Source organism: Taeniopygia guttata, chromosome 10 (genome assembly GCF_048771995.1).
Source record: "Taeniopygia guttata chromosome 10, bTaeGut7.mat, whole genome shotgun sequence".
NCBI classification, from domain to species: Eukaryota; Metazoa; Chordata; class Aves; order Passeriformes; family Estrildidae; genus Taeniopygia; species Taeniopygia guttata.
The window spans coordinates 6,703,610-6,719,023 of NC_133035.1; the positions used below are offsets into that span (position 1 = coordinate 6,703,610).

At 37.4% G+C, this 15,414-nt stretch overlaps 1 protein-coding gene across 1 annotated transcript in view; it reads right to left on the reverse strand.

Annotated features, from left to right (window-relative positions):
* Nucleotides 1-253: 253 nt before the first annotated feature.
* LOC100228395 (neuronal acetylcholine receptor subunit alpha-7) overlaps nt 254-15,414 on the reverse strand; it is a 38,756-nt gene continuing 23,595 nt past the window's right edge. The window contains exons 4-10 of the mRNA XM_030281037.4: nt 15,005-15,114; nt 10,325-10,404; nt 9,025-9,192; nt 8,452-8,646; nt 7,127-7,213; nt 6,364-6,473; nt 254-4,288 (exon numbers count right to left, since the gene is read on the reverse strand). Coding sequence (XP_030136897.4) covers nt 3,770-4,288; nt 6,364-6,473; nt 7,127-7,213; nt 8,452-8,646; nt 9,025-9,192; nt 10,325-10,404; nt 15,005-15,114 — 1,269 coding nt within the window. The 3' untranslated portion in view covers nt 254-3,769. The remainder of the gene's footprint in view (nt 4,289-6,363; nt 6,474-7,126; nt 7,214-8,451; nt 8,647-9,024; nt 9,193-10,324; nt 10,405-15,004; nt 15,115-15,414) is intronic.

Sequence of the window (15,414 nt, forward strand, 5' to 3'; positions counted from 1 at the left end):
CATTGAGGCTAGTACAAAATTTACATGGTATTTCAGTCTTTCTCAGTTAATTTTGATTGCTTATATAAGACTGAAGTAATATATGTTTGTTGTGGGACTGGTTGGCTGCAGGATATGAATTTATATTTAATTATCAAAGAATCTGTCATCCCAGATTGATATAACCAAAGACATCTTTCTTCCTTTTATGGATATTCATGTTTTCTACCACTTGCATTTTTTCCATGTTAGCAAAATGAAAAAGAATCAAAACTCTCTTGATCTAAGTCTTTTATTTGTACTGGACTGAAAAGGCATTGAGTTGCTTATATGACAATCAGTACCTGACAGATGTAACATCTTTTTCTAATGCCCTTTATGTTTCTTAATGTAAAAAATAGTAAAACAAAGGAAAGAAAATCTGGGGCTTTGGTTTACCTTCTTGTCTTGTAAAAGAAGGTGAAGAATTGAATTGTCACAGGTGAACTGAGACTACATCCTGCAGGTATAGAGAATGTAAAGAGAATTTAAAGAAATCTTTAAAAAAAGTCTTACATAGTATTATCAATTCCTATATAAAATAATTTAATATTTTAAATATTTTTTAAATAATTTATCTGTATTTAAAACTAAGTTTTTAAAATTTTATGTTTGGAACCTTTTTGGCATTAACACCTAAATAATTTTTAAAATATTAAAAAATCTTTTAAATATTCAATACATTTCAATATAAAAACAGAAAAAGTAATATACATTGTTCACACATAGTATTGTACATGACACCTGAGCTCTAGAGTGAGCTTTTGAATTTGTCAGGCAAGTCATAGCTTAGTTGTGGTGAACCACTTCGTATTCCCTATCTGGAATCTTTAAGATTATAACAGGTCTTTACCATCAATATGTAGCTTTAATATTATATACACATACTGTATACAGTATTTAATTTCCATCTCTATGCCCAGAATTGTAAATAAGTATTTTTTTTTTCCACAGCATTTAGATCAAAATATTGTTTAGCGCATACACAAATATATTTAAGACACACACAAGTTGACAAGAACCATACCGATTTTGCTCAGCTTAGTTACAGGAAAATTTAACTTAGAGGTGCCAAGTAACATAATGGAGGAGTCACTCTTACATTTAAAATGTGTAATAAACTTGTTACCAAATGTTTACAGGTTGTGTCAATAGCAGGAAAACGAGGGTTCCCTTGTCCCCTTGGTGCATTTGCATTGACCCTGCCAACGCAGAAGGCAGTATGGGCAGAATGCTGGTGTCTCACAGCCCCTTCGGCAGCACCCACAGCTCTCTGACAGTTTTACCAACTCCCTGGGACAGACTCTGGCAGGACTTCACATAAGGCCAAAGTCACCAGTTTTCAAGGGTAGGCGTGTCTGTCACTGAAAATGAAGTTTACTGTCAAATTGTGACTTGCTTTCTCCATCCTCCTGTATTTAGAAAGATGATTTCCACAGATACTGTAAACGGATTTGGGTGGAAGGAGGGGGACTCTCATGCTTCCTATACCACATGCATCATGTACTATGAGTGCAATAGTTGTGTCCCATTGTGCAAGGTAATCCTCAAAAGTCTTCATTTTTCTTTGAAAAGCTGTTCTCCAAGAGGACCCCAAAACCTTACAAAGACTAAATGGAACACTCTACGTAGCTATTTAGGGATGCTTGCAGCAGGAAAAAATACCAATGCAAATCAACATTCTCATCAGGAAGCCTAGCCTAGAAAGATTACCCAGAAGAGGAGCACATGCCACATGATATGTGCAGTTATTCACAAATGAACAAAACTCACATTTCAGAGTTTGCACTCATAGTTCCCCATTCATATGCAATCTATAAACTAGAAACTATTTGCAGGAATTATTACATGGCTTATTCTTAATAGTTGTTCCTGAAAACATAATTTCTTCACAAGTAATTCTGACACATGGTTTCAGGATGAACTTACAAGAAGGTTTTTAATGTTTTGCTTGTATCTTTAAAATGTGAGATTTGGAATGCACCTTCAGGAAAACAGAATTCACAAACTGAGAAATATCCTGCCTGCCTTTCACTCCTCCTGCCTTTCTCAGGCACAAAGGTGCTTGTACAAGGTGTTAAATCAGGTGAATAGTGGTACCTGGGGTGACACTGGGCTTGCTTTGCATGCAATTTGATTCTCCTGCTTTCAAGGGAGCAGACTCTGAGAAGGAAATTGTAATTTAGGGAGGATAAGCATTACAGCAACTTTATTTTAATACATCTTAAGAGATAAACTGGGGCTTTGGGTTTATTTCACAGTAAAAACGTGGTACAACAACAGGCCTCTGTTTGTGTCTCTGAAGACCTCAGCCAAAAAATTCGGATTCTGTAGGATAAAGAAGCAACCAATGCTAAAGTAATCTTCGCCCACATCTTTTACCACTTACAGCACTGGTTAGGAATACTGGTGTGCCAGTGAGGGAGTAATTCTCAGCTCTTTTGTACACACAGAGTTTCAGGTTCTGATATTCTCAGCTCAGCCCTCTTCATTAAGACATCAAAGTGACATCAAAACTAAGCATATCTTGACAAGAGAATTTCAGAACCAAAAATAGCATAAAGTGCTAAACTACTAGTATTGCCTTTGCAAAAGTCTGTCTAGACTTGGGAAAATTTGTATTTAAGTTTTTACCTTTCCTTGGATGTATCTGCAGTGTGTATATATAAATAGATATTTATACAGTTAATAGTTTATAACAGAAGCAAGAAGCTTTATTAGTACTCATCTGATGATAGAGTGAGCAGAAAAGGTGCAGCTTTCTTGTAAAGACAGTGTTACGGTGACTCAACAAAAGGACTTCTATAAAAGGCTAAGCATACAACAGATCAAACATTTAATTTCTAAATGAAAACCTTGATCTCAGGGTTTAATGGCTTTTTTGCTTCAGAGTCTTCATTTATGCTTAAGCCTGTGCAAAACATTGACTGGAATCCAGTAAACAGTGAAGAGACAAGCATGGGGGTTGGGTTTTTTTAAAGTGATAATGAAGGCATCTTAAATCAATAATTCTTCTTTTTGAGAGTTAAAATGTTATTAGTTGAAATAATGCCTTTCTGGGGAGAAGGAAGAAGTAGTAAACACTGCAATAATTACTGTGAAGCCTGTTTTAGAATTGAAACCAAATTCCTAGGTCAAATCCAGAAAGATATGAAGGACAAGTTATGTGGTGTGTCCTCTCAACTTTCAGGTTTCTGGTGTCTCAGGCAAATTCAAAATCCTGAAAATATATGTTGTATGCAAAGTGCATGGAGGGAGTTACAGGGCGTGAGTGAGAGGCTGAAGAGCTACATAAGACATTTCTCTGAGCAGCCATTTGGATTTAATCCTCTCCTAAATGTGTTTGTGATCACTCTCATTCAAATAAATAAGATGGACTGTGCTATCCTTTATAACAAAGTCTGGAAGAAGTACCATTTCTGGCATTGCCTACCTCTTATTCTGGAACAGCCAGTTTGAACATGTGTAAGAGGTAGTGGTTCAATATCCTGTCATTCTGAAGGGACTCACAGCCACTTGGCATTTTCCTCAAAAGAGTGCTCAGAGGAGCTACATAGACACAGGCCAGAGAGAAACTCAGCTTCCCTTATGAAATTGTGCCATTCTTCCAAAAGGAACTCAGGAGCAGAGGGTGGGGGGGCAAAAGAAAGCAGACAATGAGAAGCATTATACTCATTAAAAACAAGCCATCAAAAGACCCCACATTCTTATTTGCTACATACCAATCAGAGAAGCAGGTTTTAGTTAGGAGTTAAGCAAAATCTTTAGACACAGCCTCTACAAAGTTTGGTGCTGACATTAAAATACCAATTGTACAAATGATTGTGAATACTGAGAAGGCCATCAAGCAGAGCCGATCCACTACAGAGGCTGCAAATTTCCATTCATTGCAAATGGCTTCCTCTTCATCCTGGTCTCTGAATCGGTTTGCAATGTACCTGACCTCTTCCAAAATCTTAGCCAAATCTGGGTCACCTTCAGAGGGGTGGCCACTGTGCAGCAGGTTTTCTTCATCTGTTGGTGAGCAGGTCATCCTCCCACAGATCACGCCTGAATCAGTGGTGGGTGTGCAGTGAACCCCTTCCAGCCCCCTGAACCCAATGTAGAGCATATTCCCATTGCTGGATTGCTGGCCACTCACAGTGTTCATCTCCACACTGGACAGGCTGCAGCGACGCTGTTTATGTTGGCAGGCAGGACGCACTTTCTCTTCCCCCGGTCTTTTCATCCTCAGAAACCAAGCACACCAATTCAGAAGGATGATTCTTGTCTGAAAGAAAATTTTTGAGAATAAGCATCTCTTCACACAGCCTCTGTCTCTGGTGCTGCTGGTATTCAGGCAGCTGGGGTGACTGAACCATGGTGTCTTTTTAGCCTGCACCACATTCTAGAAAATGGAGCTGGAGTTTTCCAGCTGATTAATTTACCAATCACTGGGGTTCTTTTCTTGTTCTAGCAGTGATATTCATTGCCTCAGGCCGACTGTCAGTACTGGGACTTCCCCCTCCTCTGATGGGAGTGGCCATAGTGTTGATTCTTCCTGACACTTGAACAGTGACATAGCAGCTTTTTCCACTTTTACTAAAAAACATGGGTTAGATAAAACCAAACTCTTACTGAATAAGAGTTACTTTTTAATAGTCTTAATAACACTGCTTTGGATGGTAGTCAATAAAGTTCCAATCCTTTTTCTCTTGTTTTTGCTCTAATATTAAATACGTATCTATTACTGGTTTGGGTGGGGCTGCTGAAACAGATTTTGGACTGGACTGGACCACCGAGATTTAAAATGTTACGGCTCTGTTCTCATATTATGTCCACAGCATAATAGCAACAGTGGATTTTAGAAAAGAGATCTAGATATAATATGAAAAAAATATGGAAAAATTACTTTGATTAAAAAAAAAAAATACTTTGCAGATTTAATCTGTATGTATCATTTTACTTTTTTCCACATTGCCTTAATCCAGCCTTACAGAAAATGCAAGAAACCCAGAGACTGTTCCACTTCAAATGAAAGCTTCTGTAATTTATTTATATCAGATTTTAAGAGCTCATTCTAGCATTTGTTTTTCAGAGTTCTATTGAAATATTATTGTATCATGTCATATGCAAACTTTTTACTGTAAATAATATTAGATTTGGTCCATTTATTCTGACTCAGAGTAGATGCATGCAAATATCCCAGCCAAAGACAGATCTTGCCCTATTTCTTTTTTTACACTATGAAGCTCCACAAAGAAGGAGCTTGACTATATATTCAATATTTCCAATAATATTCTGTTAATTGGGGGCCTGATCTAAAATGAGTGCCCAAATAATGTTTGTTAGACTTCAGCTTCTCAACAGTACAGCTCACTCCTCAATCTCAAGTACTCTGTTTTCTGAGGATGTTTAGCTCAGTACTAAACATTGTCCCCTTTGGGTCATCAAACACATGTCTGAAGAGATCTACCTTTAATTCTCTTCACTGAAATTTATTTTAAGTTCTCCACCCCAGGACAAGCCAGGGAATATCTCATTATCTCTTGTCCTCAGGGTACTGCTGTATGCATATTCTTTTCAGCTAGTAAAGGATAATATTATCCCATTGTTCTAGAGAGAAAAAAGAAGAAAAGTCTTTCCATCTTCAGAAAGGCCTGATGCTGCCGTGAGCTGGGTGAAGTCAAAGGAGGGGACATGTAGCTGATGACAGCAGTGTGTAGTAATCTAATATCAGCACAATGTTCTCTTTAAAACCCACCCCTCATAGAAGGACATTATTTTAAAAGTCTTACGTGCTTAGGAAAAAATACTTTAATTCTTTGGACTTTACAGATGCTCTTGAAAAGAGATATATAAGTTCAGGATTTTCAGAGAAATTTCCACTTTAACAGATGTTTTTTAGGCTATGGATGTTTCTGTTTGGGCAACAGCTAAGTATGCAGCAGCTACACAGCTGTACTTCAAGAGTAGTTTATTTCATGCATTTCTCATCTCCATCAGCATCTTACTGTGTTCTTCTTACTGGTTCACTTCTAACATCTGGAGCTTATTTGAAAATCACCTTTGTTTATATATTTAGGTTTTAACAAAATCCTGAGTTGCATGTAGCTATTTGAAGGATAAGAGAAGTTAGTGGAGGTATATTCATTCTCTCTTGTATACAAATGTTTTCTAAGAAACCAACCAGAAGGAACATATCTAGACACCTCATTTCTGGTGAAACTGCTTTTCCAAACAAAATGTCTGGGAAGGAGTTATATGTTTTTTACAGTAGGAGGTAGACATGGGCCACTAGCTATTCTGTCACATCCCTGAGATGGAGATTTATGCAATGGACAGTGAAAGAAAACCAAACCTTACCCATTTAGGCATTTTTCCTCCATCTGGATCATGATGGTGGTATTGTAGAACAATAACGGTGACAACAACAGAAAGACCAACAATAATCATGGTGCTGGCAAAATACTGAGCTGCAAAATAAATAAATAATTACAGGAACATACTTTGGCTGATATAGCTTTAATAAGGGGTGGTGTTTATATATGTATTCTTAGAATTTAGTTCTTTTTCCAGTTTAATGCTGTTCTAGATACTTTTGAAAGATTTCTCAACAGCAGAAATATTGTCCGTTATCTTGAGGGGATAGTCAGTGTTAGCTGGTTTTTTTGTGCAACTGAGCACCTGCCTTTTCTAAGAAACCTTAATACAGGCTGCCTTCTAATTTTGTTTCAGCACTAGTATATAAACTGACCAGTACTTGTTTTGAAAAGTTTCTCTTTTTGTTTGAAGAATTGCAGTGGGAAGTTTTAATTATATTTAGCTCATATATTCCAATTTCCTAATTGGAATTAGGAATACAGAACACAATCTGGCCAGTTGTGTCAAAATTGCAACAAATTCTTCCATGGAAAATGGATTCTCTTATTCTTTCCCTAAGTACACACAGGTTGTCTATTTCATTCAGAGCAGAGAGCACCCTTCAGAACCTCTTATCAACTGGCAATATTTTTCTAATTCAGATGCAGTCATCCATTTTGCAGCTGGTGATTTGCCTTAATGCTGGCCTTTGTGCAAAGTCACTGCACCTTGTTTGCTAAAAAAATTCAAGTGACTAAAAGCTTACCAATTAAGGGCACAGAGTCAGAGGTTGCTGGCATAATTTCAGCCACAAGGAGCATGAAGACAGTGAGAGACAATAAAACTGTTATACCTGAAAGATAAACATGAAGTATGAAATCATATCAGTAGCTTGTAATTACAACAGGGAGAGAAACAAAATGAATCTGAAGGAATGTTCTCTGCAAGATTTGATCCCGCTGTAACCCTGCTCCAGCACGTTAGTTGTACTCCTGTCCTTCCTTGTACTGCCTCAAGTTCAGGGTAGCAGTGCTGCCAACTGGTAACAGTGCTTGCACAGACATGGATATTTTTACATCGTTGTAATGGTTCAACCTCTATCATCAGTTGCTAATTAGTTGAGGCAAATAAAAGCAATTCTTGGTCTGTATTAGCTTTAGAAATATGGTGTGAATCTGAGTATTTGAACATGTGACACTTGATTAATTGTCATAGAAGCTACAGGTGGTGTAATACATAAATTTCCTCAAAGGCAGATTTGCTGCCTTGGATGGACTTTGGTATCCTTTGATATTCATGTTGGGTTCTGCAGGGGATTATGCCCAAGCTGGCTCGACTGTTGATTTTTGGAGTTTGACTTCTGTTGCTTGGTGATGAGTTCCCATCTTTCTGGAAACAGGCTTAACTCTTTTCTCAGAACTAGACTTAAACAATAATGAATAATGGTCAGGTGGGAAAGGATTAAGGAACAAAGAATTCATCTTAAAATATGGTGAAGGACAACTTAATTAAGGAGGCTATTACCCCTCAATTTAACCATGTTCTGGAGAAATGTCAATTTTTCTACCTTTAAACAGCAATATTTACTTAGTAGAAGTCAGTTAATTTGAATTTTGTATGGGACAAAAGGTTTCTTTACATAGTTAAACTCCATCTTCAAGATCAAATACTCAAAATCAGATTGTTTCACAAACCATTGCTTAAGTTAAAAGTCACTTCAAAAAGTAAAATAGAAGCAATTAGAATCAATCTTTCTGAGAAGACACCATAGGCTCTTAATACAATTCAATATTAAAAGGAAGTATTAGGAAGAATTCAGTGTTAGAGTGTTCAAATGTGTATTTGTAACTTAAGCTTTACCTAATGAATGTGAGATTCAGCAAATAAATGTCAAAAAATGGAAGCCTGCTTCTTAAGGAAGGTACTCAGGAATTGTTTATGCCTCTGCTGGTTCAGCATCAAACACTAAAAATAGCTCGTGAGCCAGGACACACAAACTATTCCTCCTGCCTAAGACTGTTTTAAAAGAAACTTTAAAAGGACAACCTCTTTTGTCTTAGTCACATTTACAATATCCTGTTAATACTTTACCTAGTGAGATTTTTTCTCCTGAGTCTGCTGGAAGCAGAAAAACCAACAAGGCAAGAGCTGATATCAGGACACAAGGAATAAGGAGATTGAGTCCGTAATAGAGAGTCCTACGTCTCATAGTAACCGTGAAGGTTACATCTGGGTAGGGTTCTTTACAGCACTCATAAAAGCTCTCAGTTCTCTTCCCAGGAACTCCTGTATAGGAGAAAAGAGGAGGAAAACCAGAAATGAATGTGAATAAACTGTATATTTTCTAGTGTTTATTTTTTTAAAGGAAAAATTTAGTTTTCCAAGTTTTGCCACAGGTAAAACTACTTAAACTTAATTCCCACTTTTTCTCAGATAATATAGGAAAATCAGATAAAAGATACTTACATAACTCGAGCAGGAAATTTTTCTTCTTTTTGTTTTTTTAATGTTCATTGGCATCTGAGATCTGTTCTCAAGAGTTTCAAATGCCACTGGCTAAGTCATTTATTAATTTAATTTCTGTCTTCATTTCCAAATTGTTACTCCATCCATTTCAGCAGTGGGGACAAAGCTGCAAGTGTAAATAGGGAATGGAGAGCTTACCTACTAAATCCCATTCTCCATTTGAAATATAGCCAGATATATCTGCTTCTTGCATTTGTAAGTCCAAGGACCAGCCTCCATAAGTCCAGGATCCAAACTTCAGGTTACATTTCTGAACATCAAACGGAAACCAGCGCACGTCTATGTAGCATGAGCTCTTAAATATGCCTGGGTGAGATTTTAAACAAGAGCACTAAATTTAAATGCTTGTTCCACAGAATTTCATGTACATTTTGTAACTAGAACTTGTTCTCCATTGTGCCTTCTGCTTTTCATTTATAAAGTATATTTAATTTCAGTCCTCTCTTGACATGTAAAGAGCAAGAGTCAGCCATATAGAAGGGTAAGATCTGTACCATTAATATACTGATGTTATTTACTATTTTTAACAATACTCTTCCATTTTGGCACATAGTGGAAAAATATTCAGAGAAGAACTCAGATTTCTAGATACAGTATTTCAGGAAGAAATAAAGCAGAATATGTAATCTATTTCTTTTACTGACTAAAGCAAGAAATCCTGAAACAGAAGAAATCCTGAAATATTTATTTGCTGTTTTATTAGATTTATATGATCTTGATTTACTCAGGAAAGTGAGCTGCTTCTTTTTCACTTGCTGAGTCAGACCCTGTCCTTCAGCAGCTTTCGGAACTGAATTGAAAAAACCCCACCAAATGGAATATCTTAATAGAGAATCTTAAATCAAGAAGCAAACCCCTGAAACCCTCTGGACATCTTAGACAGAAAACTGAATTTGTCTGGAGAGCATTGGCTCTAGTGCTGTAGTTTGCAAAATTCAGATGCTAGGAGGAGTTAATTCTAATGATTATGCTAATTGAGTTGGGGAAGAGAAACAGTGCTCCACTGCTGTACATCCAGACCAAAAATTGTTTTGATTAAGCATTCGTTGAATCATTTCAAATAGAAATACTTCCAAGATGTTATTAAGCATCTTACTGTAAAGTTAACATATTAATAAAAGAAACGCTAAAATAATGAAATAAAAATGTATTGTGGTATTACCATCACTTTAATAAACAACATCTTTTTATAGTAAGTATTTCCAAACTTCTGAAATTGTGCATTATGACAGAAGAATTTCCATAATTGTAATAGAACATATATCTTGTATGACAGTTGTCATGCAAAGGTGTTTCCTATATAACCATAATGCATATAGGCTTACATCTATCAGATGATGCAAGCTAAACAAATAAAATGTAAGAGAATTTATGCCAAATTTGAAGCCACACCATATACAAGTAATCTACCAAAACTTATGACATGCAAACAGCCTACCTGGTGGCAGGTATTGGCAATGTCCTGAAGAATTGACTAAAACATTAGTGTGAAAAGTAGCATCAAATCTTTCATCAGCACTAGAACAGGGGAAAAACAAAGTGGGTTATTTGCTCTTTGTCTGGCTGAAGAATGTCTGAGACAAATCTGTTCTCATAAAAGGACTATGTCACCTCCAAAACTTGACAGCTTTTTTCCTGCCATTAGTTTTCTGTGGCCTCAGAGTAACTGGCCTGATACTTCTGGGTTTGCTCCTCATTAAGAACTGTAAGGAAAGGTCAGCCACCTCATTCTTGCCACTCACCTGCCCATTAGATTAATTATAGTGCCTTGGGTCTATTGATTTCCTTTTGGAAAGTAAGCACTTTTTTAAAATTTCTCAAGCAACTGTACAGGGAAATCTGTTCTCTTGCTGTCTATGTCAGCAGCTAATGAATACTGAGGAGATGGATACTCCAGTGTCTGTGTCTTCCTACCTCTTTGTATGGGTGAGCATTATTACTACATGTCATACATGAGACCCTTTAATGCAGCTCCAGCTTTCATTATCTATCTCAGCACCCACAAACTGTGTTCAGACAAGAAGAAAAAGCAGCCCTACTCAAGGTGTCAGTGTAGTGGTGTGGCCAGCACTGCCCTGGTGTGCTGGCCTTACAAGTCTCTAGAAAAAGAATCATAATGTCATATGGAGTCATTATGAATTGGCCAAGGAATATCTCAATTCTCTCTGGCACTATGTCCCAGGAATTTACCAGGCATTAGCATTTTAAGGACTTCTATATAGGAAATACAAGGAGACCCAGGCTACTGTATTTGTTGTACTGTTGTAGTCCCCAGCCTGTCACCTTGTGGGGTGGGTTGGCACATGAGGCAAGCGCAGAGCCAGCTGTACTGGGCAGGGCAGAGGAGCCACACAAGCCTCAGGGTCTGGGTGTTTGCAGCAATCTGGACTTTCAAAACCTGTGCATCTCCAGATTGATTGGAACACTACAAGTCTCTGATGTCTCTTTGCCTATTAGTGGTTTAGTATCTCATAATTTTCTAATAACCTTTTAAGGTATCATCAGAAAAACAGAACAAAAATCTGACATAGTCATAAAGTTAAATATTCATAACTCTACCAGAAAATCAAGTATATTAAAAGGTGTTTCTTAGTAGGAAAACCCTTACTGAAATATTCCGTTTTTGAAAAGAAGAATTAAATATTTGATCTAGTCTGATGCAAATTTTGTGTCTCAGAAGCTAAAATAAACCAAGTATTATTTTAGACTTTTTAAATTTGCATTTTATTTTCTCCTTATGTACTTGAAGAACTTAGACTTCAAAAAGAAATTTGCAGACAAAAAAAAGCTAAATCCAAATAATTACTTGCCCATCTGGAGTTGCACTTTTTCCTGTGGTGAGCAGAAGGCTCACAAGTATTGAAAATACTTGCAAGTATTTAATCTGAACTTTGAAGAGAAGCAGAGAAGTCTCAACACTGTGTGTGTTTGATGCCTGATTCCAGCACACTGAGGGGCAAAGGCAGCTCAGTTCTAAGGCCATTGAGCAGTGTAAACTACTCCTTCAGCTTCACAGCTCAGGCTGGATTCTCCCAGTTTGTGTTGCTCTTCCAGCTCTAATTCTTTTCCTTCCACATCTTGGCTGACTGTTCTTGTGATTTTTGTAAGAAACTGGTGTTGCATAAATCTCTACTGATGGTGTTAGCCAAATTTGGTAGAGGATACTGGGGAGAGGGGCAGCAAGATCACACACACATTTACATGAGTGCAAGGGCCTCATTTCCTTAGACAACCAGACCTGAAGTCCTCCAACAAGGTTCTGTATTAGACAAATAATTGCTGTGACTTGAAGTTAATAAGGGTTAGATGATGGAATTCAAATAAGTAGTCAAATTTAGGATGTAAAATTATTCGTGCCACACAAATTACTTGTTAAGTGGGAATTAATGACTCCTGGGCTAGCTTCTGTTCTCTTCCTCTGGAGTGGAGGGTATTTAAACACCAGGGAGCTGATTCTAAGACCTTGCTGCTGTTTCTGGTAATTGGCAAAAATAGAATTTTTGCAAGAACACAAGTGATCAAGGAACCTTGATTTCATTGCCACATGACTTTGCCTTTCATAGGCACATTCTTAAAAGAATATCCAGTAGTAATCAGATTGAAATATGAAACTCTTTTTATATGAAAAAGGAGCATGTGTTTTTTCCATGCTGTGTTTCTAATAATTTCTGAAATGCGCTGCTTCTATTAGGAATGCACTAAGTAGCTTGAAGAGACTGGACTGAAATATAATGTAATGATAGAAAATAATTTCTGCAATGTTTCCTCTTCAGGGTATAACCACTTGAAAGCAGATATTGATTACAGGACATTGAGATGACAAAGCTGGACCTAGCAGATAGAATCCCACTGGGACTTAACCTCACGTTTATAAAACTGGAAAAATTAAATTCTTAAAATGAGATATAGTTTCCAGAATTTTTGTTATTCCATTAAATACTGAACACTATGTGGCCATTTGGAAAATAATTCCACAGAAATGAACACTTTTAATAAGTGTAGTTGAAACTGGAAGACAGTCCACATGACACTAATACAGTCAATCCTGGAATTTGTACAAAGGCCTAGATTTTCTTTCCTCAGAAAAAACTACAGGTGAACTGGCCCTGCTCTCCCCACAATAGACTGGATATAAAATTTAATTCAGCTGCCACAGTTTCTCTGTACTAGGCAGCAGCAAGATGTGTAAGAACTCACGACATAGTGAAACATGCACTCATTAAAATGGAAAGTGAGTTTATAGTTCATTAATTTCTTTGTAACTGCAGATGCATGTCCCTGCTGAAGCATAAAAATTGAAAGCGTCTATCTCAAAATGGCATGTCACTAGAAGGGAACATCATAATATTCCCAATGTAATTTCAAATAGGAATAAGAATTTATTTTAAACAGCTTTGCTCTCTGACTAAACTCTGCGTAAGATTTTTGGATTAAATATGTGTTTGTAATAGAGAAACTGTAGAATAATTATTTCACAACTGAGTCATCTGAAGATTTGAAAACCTGTACTAACAGAAAAATTGTGGTTTCAGTTTTCCAGGTTATTGTGACCCTTCTCATTCTATAAACCACTCCAGCTAGTTAGCAGGCATATATTAATATGACTAATTCCTACACTATTACCTTTTCATTTTGGATATACTTAAATACTGAAGCCTAAATCATCAGGCACATTGCAAGTCTCTCTCAGGTATGTGATATATATGAGGAAGAATATTGTCATTGGAAATCACTAAATTGCTGTTGTACCAATAAAATTGTACCAATTTTATGGTACACATAAAATGTGTATATAAAAGTGTCGTATATCAGGACAACAGAAGTGAAGGTGTCATCTGTCAGATTCTCCCAAGAGCACTGTCACTTATGGAATCAAGGTAGCCAGAGATCACTCAGTGTTAGCTGTACCTCTGGGACAAGCACTGCCACAATGCAGGCCCTGGAGAAGTGCCCAGTGCCTGGCAAAGGCTGCCCCTGGTGCTGTTATTCCATTATTACAATGCAACAGCGCCTGTGAGTGCAACACTGAGCATAAAGGTGCTCACCAAAAGGCAAATGGGGGGAAAATTGCACCTGACATTCGGAACAGCTATTCTCTTGTTGCAATAAAAAGCAGCTCCTGAAGTGGGAAGGGGGGTCAGGTTGATAAGCACAGCAGGGTGTGTTCCTATGAGGTATTTGGCAGAGAAACAAAGGAAAGAACGCCATCAGGAAGACAAAAGGTTCATGTCATCTGCATAGGCAGCAAAACAATGTACCCTGGCTACCACAGAACAGCCAGTGCTCCATGTACAGAGCAGATCTAAGCTCTTTCCAGTACCTGGGCAACAGCACACAAGCCCACAACTACTGCAGCAAAAGGCAACTTGTTATAGAACAGGCAGCTCTCAGTGTTTTATTTTTTGAACTAAATAAATTCCACAATGGGAACTACCATGTAACAGTACAGCCAGAGAATCTCTCAATGTCAGCCAAAAGTTCTGCAGTGGATTGATGGCAATCTGTCTGTCCCTGAAATAGGCCCAACTCAGAACAGTTTGATGAGGAGAGCAGCAAATATCTCAGCTATTTTTGTAGCAGGAGGAAAGAATAACACTAAAACTGGCCATGGAAAAATGCAAAGATCCTTCCTGGCAATCACCTGTCTATAGTGAAACCCAAACTAAACCCTGACAAGCAGGCAAATATCATATTTGAATTCATCAGTAACCATTTAGACCAAAAAATTTCAGAGCAAATTATCATTATCCATACCATTAAACACCATCTCATAAAAGCTACTCAGTTAGAATGGTAGTAGGGACAATATTGTTATTCACATAGTATTTGCAAATATGTCCTTCTCTTCTGTGAACAGCAGACTGGTAATTTTCCAGTATTCCAAACACCTAGAAAGTTTTGGAGAATTATTTAAAAATCTAGGCATTTTGATGAGATGATTATGTCATTTACTTGCCTTATCATTCATTGTGTTTGGACGAGGTGCTAGAAAACTTCATGTAGACTCCCATTCCCAGGAAAGGCAGGAGCAGCTGAGCTTTCAAGGGATATTTTGCAAGTCTGTAATTCTATGATCTTCCCTCTATGCCCCCACACACACAAAGAAAAGTGTGTCTACCTGTTGTAGAGAAGAATATCGGGCTTCCAAATGAGTCCATCAGGAAAACGGACATTCTTCACTCCAGGGTAGTCCGACACATTCCACTGTAGATAATGGTCTGTCCAGTACTAAGCCATACACACAAAAAGTAAGTTAGGTCATCTCATCCACTGGTTTATTGTAGTTCTCTAGGGACTGGATGGGCTGAAACAATAGGTGTTCTCTTGTTATCTTCAGGGACTGAATATTTGGAAAGAGTGAATTAGGCCACCTGGAGCACAGTAAAACTCATAATCCACTCATTTTCAATTCACACTGCAGTGCACAAAACAGCCTAGAAGAGATTTGGGGTGCTTGTGGTTTGTTGTTCACACTGTCTCAGGTGCCAGTTTGGGACTGAACCGCTTTTATAATTCCTACAGTGATTT